Source organism: Tinamus guttatus, unplaced genomic scaffold (genome assembly GCF_059628265.1).
Source record: "Tinamus guttatus ecotype Peru unplaced genomic scaffold, ASM5962826v1 Tinamus_guttatus_pri_ptg000530l, whole genome shotgun sequence".
Lineage (NCBI taxonomy): Eukaryota > Metazoa > Chordata > Aves > Tinamiformes > Tinamidae > Tinamus > Tinamus guttatus.
The window spans coordinates 4,110,470-4,125,841 of record NW_028289064.1 but is presented as its reverse complement, the minus strand read 5'-3'; the positions used below and the strand labels follow the sequence as shown (position 1 = coordinate 4,125,841).

Here is a 15,372-nt window from a genome sequence, read left to right as displayed (position 1 = left end):
TGTCTTTGTTAAAAATATCTTTTATATGTTTAGTTCGAATGCCTTATTTTCTTTTCCCAAAAGGACAAATTTTTGCTTCTGTTCTTTAAGAAACACGTTCTTTAGAGAGTGTGTCTGAGAACCAAGGGATTCAACAGATTGGAGGATCATTAAAAAAAAAATCCAAACAAAAGAAAACTTTACTCAGAGCAGTCCCCTTAAATCTTGAGGTTCTTTACAAGAGCAGCCCCTCTCTTGGTTACACACTATAAAAATGAGAGTCTCCCAGGCTGGGATTCCTGCAGGCTGCTTGGAGCTCTAATGACCAGAATGTCACAAGAACTGGCATGGAATGAAGAAAACCAACCTCATTCCTGTTCCTATGCGGTCACATCAGCAGCACTACCATGGCTCAGGTTTCAAGCCTCTTAGAGCTGACTGTATAACTTTATTATCTGATAGAGCCTGGCAGCACATGACATCCAGCCTCCATTTAAGAACTATTTTTTTTTTTATAATGTTAATATTTGAGCCTGTGGTTGGTAACAACATTGCGAGGAGCTTAAATATGGAAGGTCGCCCAAATACTGGGTGATTTCAGCTGAAACAAGTAGGAATTTAGCTCCACAATAAAAGAGAGGGGAGGAGAGCCAGTAATGCACCATCATCATTCAAAATGCCAACGTGCCAATAGGTTACAAAAGAAAAACAAACAAACAAAAACTAAAATTAGCAACAGAAACAAACTAAAGCAAGAGACAACAAAAAAGCAAGCTCTTTTACAGGAAATAAAAGTGTCAAGTTCAGGGTTGAATGACTGCATATATATGTGTGTGTATATGTGTATTTTTTATATATATAAACACACACGCGTATACATACACATACATTTCTTTCTTTTAAGCAAAGCCCCAGTTGGCGGGAAAGCAGCAGTTCGGGTAGGAAAAGTTTGCTGGCGACACAGCTGCAACAGTTTGGTGGATACTGGTCAAACCAAGTTTTCTGGTCCATTTTGAGGCTTCTCTGTTGCTTGATTTTTAAGAGTGCTTCCCCTTCATGTGATGCAGGGGCTGAGGGGAAGGGGGAAAGCGTGGTGCTGGGCAGAACCAACTGCTTCAAACGTGACGGCCTCTCCCCACGCAAGAGGGGCAGAGGAAGGAGCCGGGGAAATCACGCGCTGGTCGAACCTGCTGGCAGGGTTTAGCTCCCGGGGATGAGATTCCTGCTAGGGCACAGGCAGGTACAAACTGGCTGCGGCTGGGACCAGCGTGTTTTGAAGGCCTCGTTTGCAAGGGGTTAATTTAAAAGAAAAAAAGGGGGCTGAGTGCATAGCAAAAAGGGTTATACCCTAAGAATGTGTCCCCAGTTTCACATAGGAACATCAGTATTTGTAAGCTAAGGAAAAATCTTCATAAATAGAGGGATGGAAAAGAAAGCAGCTTATCAAATACAAGGTAAGCACTGAAGAGACCGGTGCTCTTCAGCAAAGCCAGAGACTGGTCTTTTTACTACCTCCTCTTCTATCTTCTGGCTTCTCACCTTGTTGCCTTTGAAGGGAAATAAGAGGGTTTTTTTTCCTGCTCTAAACAACTACAGAAATTCACTTTTCTAATCACCAAAGAAGGATTTTCTTATCACCACAAATGGCCACATTTTCCGTATCCATTATCCACAGCAACGAAGCATTTCCCTTGTCTCAACTTCTGCAGTTGCTAGTTTGCATTTAGTCACTTTCTGAGGATGTAAGGAAGTAAATGGGCTCCTTCCCCTCATTATTTATATTCTCTATTTGCATAACTCCTTCACCACTGCTCCATTAAACACCTCTTCTCCTCTGAGGAGAATTTTAAGAGGCCTCCGGCTTTATGACAGTGACTCAGTGCTCGCCGCGTTCACTTCGCCAGGCCCAGAGGGACCCCCTTCAGCTCACACCCCCCCACTCCCACTGTACCCCAGCAGCAACGTGGGAAAAAATAAAGCTACTTCTCTAGCACTCAGCTGTAGACACCATGCAAAAAATAGTAGTATTTGCTCTTATTGCTGCCCTTCTGCTACCATGTCACTGAGAACTTGATGGAGTGGCTGAACAGACACAGAGAAGACAGGTACCCAACTCTGCTGGGCAAATGGGCTGGGGAAGAGGCTTTGCAGAATAGGGCACCACGCACCGTTCTGGTGGAGCAAAAATGATTGCAGACTCGGTGCCCAGCAGCAGGACGGGAGGCTATGGCCACACACTGCAATACAGGAAAGCTCAAGAGTTTTAACTTTAAGAGCACTCCAACACTCAATGCTGCAGAATACCCATCCTTAGAGATGCTCAAAACCTGCCCAGATAATGTTCAGAGCAACCTTGGTATCTCCAAACGGGCCTTCCTGCCTTGGTGAATCTGTGAGCTCTGTCCCATCTCTCAATGCCTTTTTTCCTAACAGCAACTCACATGTTTTTGAAGACCCCCAACCTATTTTTCAACCATATCCCACACCAATGTCATTTTGCACCAGCAAGGCAGCAAGTTATTCATCAGAGATTATTTCTTATTATTCCTTCTCATGCCTGAGGAACAAGCTTGAATCCCCTGTACTTTCCGCATTCAGGACCAAATCCAACTTTTCTCTCCTCAGCTGCATGTAACACAGAGCCATATAAAAAAATAGCAACAGATTTTCTACTTTGCTCAGCCTATATGCACCATATACCATCACACTGCTCCCCTCGCCAGCAATCAAGTCTCCTTCATGATTATAGAATGAGCCTCTCGGTCTCGGAGCATTCAATATTCATCACACAAAACTGACAATTGCCAGGAACAGATTTTATAGCTCTTGTTCATGGAGAGTAGGTTCCAAAAGGAGGAGTTTGTGCTAGAAAGCTTTTCCCCAATAGCTATTCTCCTCCATCAGTTTAAAGGACAGACTGCCAAAGAGGAATGAAATACATATCTAGAAATGGCACGGCCACTATTCAAGTGACCTGGGACCTCTCACTTTGTAGGAAGCATAATAAGATTTCAAGCTTCAACTACATCTAGAGCAACAATTTTCTCCAACTTTCAAGTGTAAAGACACATTAAAAGTTAGACATAAAAAAAACAATCGTTGCCATTTAAGACAACATGTGCTCATAAAGTCCCCAGAACAGTCTCAGGACCGTTAAACCCACCAGCTCGATTCAGCACTCAGAGCACACAGTGCTCCTGCTGCCGCCGGAAACACCCACGGCATCCGAGCAGAGCCTCTAGAGCCAAACGCTTCCAAACCAGACACATTCACCTAACGCAGCTCTAACCCAATATTTCGCACCACAGAAAGAATAGATCCTCCTGGAGATTTAAAAATCTTGCAAGAAAACTTGAAAGTCCTGTCAGCAGCAAGTCATGAGCCAAACGATCCCTAGAGAGGTGCCCAAGGATCTTGCCAACAGAAGTACATTGATCCACCATGGTCCTGGATGCTCCACTCAGGGCTCAGGATTAGGCCCAACCCTGTTTTGTTAATATACACCCAGTACTGGACACCATTTCCCCGACAGCAGAGCCTTTCCTCCACTGTTAGGGGATCTAAAGGCCTCCAGGTAAAGAATCTTTACCAAGCTTTGCCCGTAGGCCCCACACTAATGAAGGGATCATCCTCCTAAGCAAGGCAGGCTTCTCATGAAGGAGAAACCTGCCTCCATACATTAGAGAGGCCTCTTAAGAGTTTACTAGCAAAGAGAACCCTGCACATCTCGGTGCACACAGCACTTTCCTCACTGTCCTGAGCTTCCTCACTCCCCTACTCATCACAGCAACCTCAGCTGGTTACAGCCCACTCCATAGCCAAGGCCTCCGTCTCAACTCCGTGCTGTTAATTCAAAAAAATATTTGTACATCAGTGTCTTTAGTATCTGTCGGTTTATGCGATTAGTTGTGATTCAAACCCACGGTACTGGAAGCTCCTTGGAATACATCATGAAAAAATAGCTGCATAATTTAAAATGCAATGCAGTAAAATACGCAGTTAAATAACAGAAATTAATTAAAAGAGATAGGCAAGGGAAAAGAGGTTTTCAGACAAGATCTGAAACGAGACTGAAAGCGAAGAGACAGGAGGAGAGAGGAAGGTGTTTCAGAGGCAGAAGCAGCGGCAGCCACTCGTGCGTGGTGGCCCCCGGGAGAAGCCCTGCAGCACCTGGTGGCAGCGGAGCAGCAATGAGGCAGCAGGAGAGGCAAAGGGGCAGATTCACACCAAGACTGCAGACCCGAAGAAGCACCTGGAGGCAGAGAAGTGCTGTCCTTCGCCGCACGTATGCGAAGAGACGAGTCCTGGCACTGCTCTCTGCGGCGACTCAGACACTGCTGCCTTAATCAGACAAAACTGCCTGGATACTCTGTTCTCATCGACTTGTTTTACCCAGGAATTTTCTTATTTTTGCACTCTAGAAAACAAAGTCCCTGCATGGGGACTACAGTTCAAGTATAAAGTTAGCTGACAGTGACTGTAGCAGGACAAATACCAGTTAGCAGATTCACTGACCCCGATACAAAAAGGAGATCAGAGGATGAAAGCAGGAACCTTGGGAGGGATCCTGGCCTAATAATGTGCAGCTTGTAAGAAGGGCTGTCTTGTGAAACAGTGGCATGAATGTAGTCAGAAGAGGCTACATCTCCATTTTCATTCGAGGATGTCAAACACTTGTTATGACTTAAGCACTAAACAAGCCATTTTTTTGGAACGATTTATAATATTAAGACCACCCAATAAGAACATTACAGTCAACTCTGAGGACGTCAAAAATCAGTCTTTGCTTAGCAAGCCTCTCCTCTCCAGCTACTTAGAGACCTCCCTGCTTTCTTAACAAAATTTATATATGTATATGTTCGTGTGTATATATATATATATATATATATACACACACACACACTATATAGTACACACATATATACACATATACATATATATAAAACCTCTGATTTATCTCTGAGTTTTAGAACAAAATTGTGGAAAAAAAATTTGAATTCTCTTCTCCACAAGTTCTTTACCTGTTCATTACTATAGTAATCAGAGTCTCCTATAATAACAGCACTTGAAGCAACACGTTTGCTCTTCTGCTGGGGAAAGAGCATATGCTTGATTGGCTGTGGCTTTTTGAAGAGAAAAAATAATAATAACAAAAAAAAAAAAAAAAAGCAGCCCAGCCCAAAGCATCTTCTGCACGCAAAAAGTATAAAGTAGGCAATAGCTCTTCATTCCTGGAGAACCTATTTTATCTTGGTCCCAGGAAAGCTGCATCTTAGTACAAGAGATGAAGTCTCTACTGTTCTTGGAGAGCATTCACATTCACTATGCCAGAAAATGCAAGATGGCACCTATCTGCTGTAACAGTTACAAAGTGACTTTATCGCAGAGAGGCCCAAACCGCAGTAAGTTTTGACTTTCAGATCCCATTTCAGTCTGTCAAATCATCTGATCTGTATTCTCAGTCAAGAATGTTACTAAAAATAAAGTTCTCTTGTAAAAAGTCAACCTTTTTCAGAATAAAACTAGTTTGTTTTGTGAGATTAGCCACCAGGCAGGTGTTATTGGCTACCAGCTTCATCTCATTCTCATACAGACTGGTAAATTTCACAAGCTGGGTAAGGAAATGCTGCAATCACTTTTTTTATTCCAAGTTGAAATTATCTTGCAGTTTTTTCTCCTCTTTCTAAACTAAGTGCACCATTGTAACAAACCCAGCCTCTGTCAGACAGGATCCTTACAGGGTCCTCCAGACAGTGCTCAGGATGTGCATAAGCAGCGAGTACTCTTATTTGAGAAATGTCAGGCAGAGGTGGCATTTACACCCTTAATAACCTGTTGGGGGAAGAGGGAGAAGAAAAAAGTATGCACTCCCTGTAACACCAAGAGGGGAGGTTTAGAGCTCTGCTTTCATCTCCTCTGTGACGAACAGATTCCTCAAAGGGTCCAGCTGCTTTAAGTGCTCCACCTTTTACTTCCTTGCCCCAAGCTGATGAACTATTTGTCTGAGCCCCCAGAGAAGCGCGTGCCACAGGCTGGGGTGAAGAGAAGTTACCTGCGCACAGGACTCTGACAGGGAGCCCATCGCAGCCCAGACGTCTCGGCCTTCAGGGGCCTGTATGAGTTTGGAGACGCAAAGGGGCATTTCTGCCATTCCCACAATCCACCCGCAGCAGCTGCCACCCAAGGAGGGCAGGAAAAGGGAAGAACCGCAATGAGAAGCCGTATTTGCTCTCACCAACTCAGCAGTTCCTTCCCGTCACACAGGGTTGGGGGAAAAGGCAGGATCCTTGGGAACAGGCCCCCCCATCTCTCCAGGCCGCCCACTTCTGCCCCCGGCGCTCGGAGCGGCAGGGAGAGCAGGGGAAGCAAAGCCAGGGAAAGACCCTTCTCAGCACCACAAACGCCAAGAAGAGCAGGATGCTGCATCTCAGTCAACCCACTTGGCTCGTTTTGAACAGGCTTCAACGCTGAGCAAGCGAGGGACCCTCAAGTCATTTCCGACTGGGTGACAACAAACAAAAGACACACAATGATCCTTTTGACTCCACGTTACTAATTAAGGACTACAGAGAAACAGAGATGCCGCCTCACCAGGACAGATGCCCTACTGCATCCGAACGGACACTTTGCCTCCACAGCCACTGCCCCGCGGCAGATAAACACGATCGCGGCCACCAGAACGGCCCAACGCGACGCAAAGAAGAGCGGTTCCTTCTAGGGCCTCCGCCTGGACAGCAATGCCCATCAGCACTTCAGGAGGGACAGTGCTGTGAGCATTATAAAACTCCCGGAGGTTACAGAACAAGTCGAGGACCAGCATTTCAGGGCTGTGTGAGAACACAGATGTAAAGCTCTTGAAAAGTAATTGGTACTAGCGAGTTTAATGATAGTTTCAGATGCATGTTTTCCCAAAGGATTCATTCCACTGTCTCTACATATTTTTGAGAAAACACGGTCACTGCTATGCCATAGTGCACAACAGAGGCAAACTGGGAAAAAGAGCCCTGAACAATTGGGTTCTGTTCCCAAATCCAACAGCATGTCCCTGTATGACCTTTCATTAGTCAGTTATAAGCTCCATGCCTCCATTTACCCTCCTATAAAGTGAAGGCTGTTGAACATACCAGACAAAGATGCTGGGAAGTAGCACAGGTTTTTTGTTTCTGGGCTTGTTTTTTGTTGTTAAACTTAGTATCTGGGTTACCAGTCTAAGAGCAACTTAGCCCTCAGAGGTGCAATGCTTCCTATTTGCTCACAGCCTGCTCCTATCTTCATTACAGTGTGATCCACCTATGAGCCACCCTAAAGACCTATTTTCCCTCTTTACTGCAGGAGTCGCTCATTGGAAAAGCTCCCCTAGACTTGGGAAGAGCGAAGGATTAGATGCAGTCCCCTCTTACGCCCTCTATTTCCTCCCAAACGCTGGGCCCAGCAAGCGCAGCGAAGAGGGAGGACGGCGCTTTAGCAGCTGCAGCAGGAAGGGAGCAGCAGCCCCTGCCCCAGCACTGGCCTAACGGAGCCCACTCGGCCTCTCCGAGCTGCTACCCAGCCCCTGCTAGGGCAGCACAGGGCCCACGTCACCCGCTGAAGCGGCAGAGGGAAACGGACTTGCAAAAGCAGCTGACGTCCCGCAAGCTTCTTGAGCTGAACGCGCAGAAATGAGGCGAAACGTTTCACATTTGCACACTGAACTGCCATACTTTAAGACACGTTTCCTGTTAACGCAGTGTGATCAGTTTCCAACTCAGGGAAGTTGCACTGTTGTCTTATTGCTGCTTTAGAGCTAAATATTTGGCTATATTTTCCAAAACACAGACAGCTCACTGGCGTGAAAGAAATACAGGTCTTAATCATCAACTGGATCTGAAATAACATTGAAAAAAAAAAAAAGGCAGAATAACCAATACCTTCCAAACTGATAGCAAATATTTGATTAATCTACCTTAAAAAAACAGCAGTGTTTAAAGTATGAGCTACTGCCTTTCCTTAATAAATGCAAAGGATACTAGATAGTATATCCACATTTTATCTCTGCTTTTAGTTCTCTAATTTTATAGCACAAAGACTATATTCCAGTGTTACAGAAACTGGACTGGCCTAAGTTGCCTTTCTGTAAAATGCTCCCAAAAAAAGCACTGGAATTAAAAATTCACTGTATTTACTCTCACAATACAAACTAATTAATCTATGAACATAAAAGCATGCAAGTTCTCAGAGCACATAAAAGACTTGTATTAGTGACACTTTAAGTAGTTTATTCTTTTAAAGCAGGTCATTTCCTGAATTAGACATTCTGAGTGAACTTCTTTGTACTGCACTAAGCTAAGCCACGTTCCTCACTTCTGGCAAATAAGTTGTGTTGCATCAGTTACCAATGACCTGGAGAAGAAAAATAAAAAAAACAACCAAAGAATCAGCATTTTCTTTTCACTATGTCCCATCCGCCGTAGGGGAAGCGCAGAGCATCTGAACTATCCAAGGGAAAGGATTCCTCCATCAGTACTTGAAAAATCACATCAGGGCTTGTGAAACTTGTAAGTAGCATTCCCCCTGGCACCACACACACATATTTTCCACCTATCTGAAAGACACCTTCTATTTTCTGCAATAGCGGTCACACTGAAACCTGTCCCTGCTTTTGCCCATTTTCTTCAGAACGGCTTCTTTAGTTCACTGCTCAGTTTCCCTATTACCAATTGGAAGCTGCAGGAGGAAATAACACAACAGCAGCAATCACGAATTTAAGCAATGAAACACTCACTTCCTTAAAAATGTATTTGACTCAATGTTTTCCAAAACTAACTCTACCCAGTGGAGACCACCAATATCATAATTTACATAAATACTTTGCATTCCGAGTTTTTCATTTACAGTTTCTCACAGGCACATCTGAGTATAAACAACCACAAATAAACTAAAGGAGATGGCCAGTTTCAGTAGCAGGGCAGAGCTGCGAGCTGTGTTTCAATGAAGAGGCATCCCTGGGCTACACGGGGCAACCACAGGCATTTGAAAGGAAACACAGTAACACTGGCTTCCTGTGTCACTCTTAACTCTTCATATGCTTGCTGTAGCCAATTTATTAAAGACTACAGTTAATTTAAGTCAACCTGGAAATGGACTGCTGAATCCCTCTAAAAGCTGCTAATTTCAAGCAACGAGTCATAATCAGACCTGTGGCTACTGTCACTCTGAATGTTATTTCTGCACTACAGCCAATAAAGTTCTCCTAGAATTTGGGATACTGATGGTAACACAGCACCGGTATCTTCAGTTTTATGCACCAGCTCTGCAGGTATCCTTTAACCCATTACACATCCCCCAAAGGGAGCAGCCACAGATTTCATTAACAGACAAGGGGATCTGAGAAAAGGCATAAGGCATCGTAACTTATGTTTGTACAGAGCCTATGAAAAAGTTCCTTTAATTTCTATTAGTTCCACCTCTCCTCACTGCTCCACATTACTATAAAGTAGCCTCTTTACAAGCAAATATCTGCAGCACTCAGCACAGACACAGCAGTACTCTAAAGAATGCAAAAAAAATAGGAAGAATAGAAAAAAAATGTAATTTCTTTCTTTTTTTAAAAAAGCACAGTGAGCTAAAGATTCAAGGTTCAAAACCTGCTTCTCAAAACTGTTAGAAGAGTTTAAGTCTCTGATCTAAAAGAAAACTATTCTAATTTTCTACCCACTTTGCTTGAGCTTCTATCCAGAAACATAACATTTTAAACCTGGTTGCAAATGCAGTAATGTAATTACTTACACATTTTCTTCCTTCTAGCCAAGGTCTAGATCTCCAGGAACAGCATCACAACTTCCTTTTATTACTGTTTCTGCACTTGGTTTCCCTTCTCTTTTTTTCTGTCTCCTTTTGTCCCTCCATCCCTCTAAAACTGCCACCATCCTGTAATTTCCTTTTAGCACTGCAGATCTGCCTTAAACACAACAAACAAACAAACAACACTTATTTGCTTAGCTTCTCCCAGATTCTTCTCCCTTCCTATCAGATAAACCTTCTAGATAACTGTGGTCTGGAGGGCAAATTGCGCTACTGCCTGGAATTCTAATTTATTCACCATTTGCCCTGGCAAGAAACCACTTCCCGCTTTCCCAAGAACAGTGATTTTCAGCTTGAAAGCCCCAAATGCTCTTCCGTCCTCTGTCATGAACACTTTAATTAAAGGATGATACTGTCTATAGATCACATACACCATTAAGGAGCTAAACTCCATAAAGGTGGTTTGGGGGCAGGGCAAGTGGTTTTCTTTCCTTTTTTTTTTTTTTCCTGAGGGGAAGAATCCATAAAGACATTCATGACAAATTTTCTTGAAAAAGTTGAAAACACTCTGAACTTTACCAGAATTACTCCCAGTAGCTCAAGTTAAAAAATAAAATAAAATAAAAAGCAGAGAAAGTGATAAAGAAAAAAAAAATTCCCAAAATATTCATATCTTCTCAGATATAATTGAAGACATCAATACCTTCTCAAGAAAAAAAAAAAACAGTATTCATAGGAAAAGGAATTATAGTCTTGTTAAAATGAACTCCATGTTTTTTTAAACTGTAATATCATGAGTTTTTGAGTAAATGAATGCTATTATAGCCGTTATAAATTGTTAACGTCAGCACACGGAACAAACCTGCTCCCTCTCAACATCACAGTGCACAGGAGGTGGCAGGACACAATAACAGTTTTTGTACTAAGGAGCACACAGGCTTTGCCATATGAGGAGAGAAAACTACCCTGCAAGATAAATTATAATGCACACAGTGCTTCTGAACTATTAATATATATTTCTTCTTTTATTTTTCCCCCCTTCTTTTTTATTGCTCCCTAGTGAACTGACTATTAGTTACCAGTTGTCCTAAATCCAAACAGTTTATGTTTTGTGTTGGTTAGGCCTCTTCCTCCTTCCTCTCTTTCCTTCCCATCCCACGCCACACACCCGCTCCCAATCCCCCTAGCCCAGAATCCCGCGTCATGGTGCCTAATCCCGCAGCGGCACCACCACAGGCATCGCATGTATAATCTGTCCAGCAGCCCGACTGGAGAGCAGATGGCTTTGCACAAAGTGCTGATTAAAAAAAAAAAAAAAGCCCCTCCATCAGACACTCAAAAAATATTTTTATTCAGACATTTGCCATTTTTACCAAGCCGAGTTTAACCTGAGCACTGCACAAGGTTGGTAGGTGCATGTTCATCAGAGTTGCTGTTTAGCTCACGAGGAATTTTAGAACTTCAGCTTCCTTCCAAAAGGGATAAACACAGCTGCACATGGATAAACCAGCCTATATTAATTCTATATCCAATTGACCTTGATACTTGAGGTGAAAACAAGCTAGGGGAAAAGGGCAAGAAAAGGGGGGGAGAAAAGAAAAAAGAAAAAAGGGCAAAAAAAAGCTTGCAAGCAGCCAGATAAGAGCTAACTCACATGTTTTTGCTTATCCAAAAGAGTTTTTAGGGCCCTGAAGTAAATGATGCGACTGAGGATTCTCTGTAACTTTCTGACACTAGAGAAAAACTGAGGAGGCAGGTCAAAACTTGTGCCATAATTACCATACTCATGTATTTGTCATATTTCCCATGAGTAAAACCAAATGAACCTCGCCTCTTAGAAGCATTTATATCAGCAGCTTTCTTTGGGTGGAGCAAACAAGCCGGAAGAGTAAATACACATTAACTCTTATTGCCTCACATACCAAAAACAAAAAATGTCTTGAAAATATGGCTGCTTTGGGCAGCTCCAATCCAAATATCGACATTAGCTCACATTTAAAGTCACAGACCTCAATACAGTTTATGACAGCTGGTTTTCAAGTTTGCTGCTCCATTATTAAAAATAGTAACCCTACCAGCAACAAGGGGATGCCAGAGATCTTAATAACGTGTAATACATACTCGTTACGGGGAGTTTTACATTCAACAAGTTAACCTTCCAAGATGTCTAGCAAGTAAAGAAATACGATTTAATTTATTTTTCTTTCTTCTTTTTTCCTCGAAGGAAAAAAAATGTTAAATTTGAGCATCTCTTGGCGGCTCTACATCCACAGCAGTATGGATGCACATACAGATGTACATCCCGACTTAAATGCTACAAGGCCAAGCAAAAAAAAAATAAATACATAAAAGAGACGGAAGCAAAGACGCACTTAACGTGACTTCACAAAAAAATAGATCTGAAGTGAGGCCAAGAAGGGAAGATACGGACAAAGATATCCACGCTGCTGGCTGTGGCCAAGGGAGCCCCTTCCCGGAGCAGCCGCCGGCTCCGGGCTCCGAGGCGCCCGCGAGCGCCGCCCGCCCGGCCGAGCCTCCGCCGGGCACCGATTGCCATTTTGAAACCTCCCCCCGCCGCCTCTCGCCGCGGCCGGACCCGCGCGGGGCCGCTGCGGGATTTCCAGGGCGGCCCCGTGGCCTCCCCTGCCGCCGCCCCAGGTGGGAGCCCGCGCGGCGCCGCCGCCGCCGCGGCCGCTCCACGTGAGGCGCCGCCCGCCTCGGCCGCCGCCGCCGCCTCGGCCCGCGCGCCCCGCGGCCGCCCCGCCCCGGCCCCGCCGCCCCCACGGAGGGCGAGGGCCGCGCGGCCGCGGGCACCGGCGGCTCCGAGGCCCCCCGCACCCGCGCCGGGGGGTCTCCGGGATGTGACTCATGATAAATAAATAAATATACATACATGTATATAAAAAAAAGACACACCCTCCGAGCCGGACTGACATAATCCCCCCTCCCTTCCCCTCGGCGCGGGGGCAGGAAAACCCAGGCGTTTCGCGAGGAAAGTTAAAAGGAAAAAGAAAAAAAGGCGAATCCGGGCGAGCGGCCGGGGACGGGCGGGGAGCCGCGGTGTCCCCACGGCGGCGGCTCCGGCCGCCGCCCGCACCGGGGAGCCCCGTCTCGCCTCGCCCGGCCGCCCTGCCCCGGGCTCCGCCGCCCCGCACCTGGATGTAGTTGTTTTCGCAGTAGTCGGCGACGCGAGTGAGGTTCTGGTAGCTCTCGAGCAGCGCCCGCTTGCCAGAAGGGATCTCCTCCTCTAGCAACATCTGCAACTCTGCCATTTTCCACCCCTCCGCATCGCTTCCTCTTGCATTAAAGAGACAGCGGCGGCTCGGCGCTCACAGCCCGCCTGGTATTGTGGGATTCCGCCTCGCCTCGCCCCCGGGAGCGCCGCTCTCCCCACCCATCCTGCCCCTCCGCGAGGGGAGGGGAAGAGGAAAAAAAAAAAGAGAGAGAGAGAGAAAAAAAGTAAAAAAAAAAAAAAAAAGAAAACACGCCCTGCAAGGGAAACTGGGAGTCGTAGGCGCCGCTGCCCGCGCAGGGCGCCTGCGCGGCGGGGCGGGCGCTGCTCATGGCCGCCGCTGGGGGGACATGGCGGGGCCGCCGGCCGCGCGAGGTGCAGGGGAAGGGGCTGCGGCGGAGACCGCGGGCGAGGGCCCCACACGGCCCCCGCGGCTCCCGCGGCCGCCCCACAGCGCTGCCCTGCCGAGCCGGGAGGCCCGCTAGCCGCGGCCGTGTCACCGCGCACGGGGCCGGGCCAGCCAGCGTGTGGGCAGCGCCGCGCAGGGCGGCCGCGACGGGAGCGGGAAGGCTGTTCCCGGGGGTTTTCCCGTAGGTTTTTTTTCTACGGCCCATCTGGAAATGACGATTCGCAGTTAGCGTTTTTCTAAGTTTTAATATCAGAAGAAGAACCTAACTGTTTGGATGAATACATAATTCGTTGCACACTTTTGCCCTAGTTGCTAATCATCGTTTCAGCCTTTGTCCCGTTGTCAAAAAGATATGATAGATAAGGGTGCAGTGGTTCTTTTTTAAAATGTCTATTTATTTATTTATGAAAGTTCATACCAGAATGTTCATACCAGAAAGAAGCCAATAACAGAAGGTGGCTTCTGTGCTGAGCAGTCCAAGCCTGTATTCCAGTAACGGGCCCAAGAAGGAGCTGTTTCCTGGGCCATTACTCATGCCCTGGCCTGGCTTGCTTCTGTGCACACTACAAGTGGGGTTGGCCTTTGCATTTTAGTCGTTGCCCCACAGAAACCCACAGCAGGGAAATGTCAGCATATTTGGGAACAACACTCTGAAACACATCTTAGTAGGAGCAGACTGCCTTAAATTGCATGTTTGCCATCCGCTGGGTCCTTTCTCTGTAGCACTCAAGAGTTGTTCTGGACAGGATCCTTTGGCGTAGCTGCTTACCAAAGTCAAGACAGAGAGAGGAAAAATATATCTGCCTCCCCCTCAGAGGTCAGCAAAGTCCAGCATCTCCATATAGAATCACAGACCCCAGCAGAAATGGCAGTGAACCTGGGAGAAATACAGAGGCCTGGGAAGGTCTTCACTGATGGTCTTCACTGATGGAGTAAAAAACCCACCTGGCTGGAGAACAGGTAAACGGAGAGACCTTCCAGTGCAGCCTGTGGCAGCGGAGAAAGGAGCTGGTGGGGCAGCACTTGCTGTGGAAAAGAGACGCAAGTTAATTTGTTTGGCAGGTCAGCAAAATTGTTTCCAAGGTGGTTTTGATAACACTCTTTAGGACAGCATATAATTTCCAATCAAACATTTTATTTGGGATTTTAAGTGCCATTTTAGTATAATTAAATTTGACATGCAACACTATTGAAATATGGACAAGCCTTTAATGGCTCCCAGGGCAAATGTGATCAGAAAGTGTTTTGGGAACTGACTTCTCCTTGTTTCCAACTATAATACAAAGACAAATTGGATTTCTCTATTCAGTCTGATTGGAGATTCTACCCCTTGTCTGGGAGGAGTTTAATTGCTTACAGATCACAGGCTGACTTCATGGATGCTGTTAACATCCTCAGATGTTGCACAGTTATTGGTTCTTCAAATGCTATTGCTGCCCCTGTATCAAGAGCTGGCACGTGTTTGGGGTCTTGAACATCAGCGTCTTTCAATACAAAAATATATCAGTTATGTGTCTTGCCAAATGTGTGTGCTCCACTTTAATGGGCAAACAAGCACTAAAAGAAGATGGCAGAACTGCAAGCTTAGACGGGCAGTGGTGGCCCCCAGGGAATAAACCCACCTCAAGGCAGTAGAGCAGAGGCTCCAGGTGCTCATAGAGCCCCTGTCCGTCCACGGATCTCAACCCAAAAGGACTTGCATAAACCCCAAACCTGCCCATCTTCTTCAACGTGCACTTGCAACCCCACAGGAGCTCAGAAGACCGCATCAAAGAGCGCCATCTTGTGACACCAGCTACAACACGTTCTGTAGCCTCACTTGCACAGCCAGGGTTTAACCGGTTCATGGCGATGCAGCTATTGTGGGTGCAGAAACACCACGGCTAGCTCCACATTGAGCGAGGTCAGCTTCACCAGGACGTTTCAACTTAGTGCCATTGAACCACGAATATGGTTGCTAGTCCGGGTCAGA

The 15,372-nt window shown here is 45.9% G+C and overlaps 1 protein-coding gene across 10 annotated transcripts in view; it reads right to left on the bottom strand.

The window, feature by feature from the left end:
- ABI1 (abl interactor 1) overlaps positions 1-13,151 on the bottom strand; it is a 79,193-nt gene extending 66,042 nt beyond the window's left edge. For 4 of the 10 annotated variants that reach the window (XM_010226229.2, XM_010226231.2, XM_010226230.2 and 1 more), the window contains exon 1: positions 12,915-13,148. In XM_010226229.2, the coding sequence (XP_010224531.1) occupies positions 12,915-13,031 (117 nt within the window). In that variant the 5' untranslated portion in view covers positions 13,032-13,148. Of the gene's footprint in view, positions 1-12,914 lie in introns of all 10 variants that reach the window. The other 6 variants (XM_010226227.2, XM_088534001.1, XM_010226226.2 and 3 more) reach the window with 3 other exon arrangements.
- Between the last annotated feature and the right edge of the window lie 2,221 nt (positions 13,152-15,372).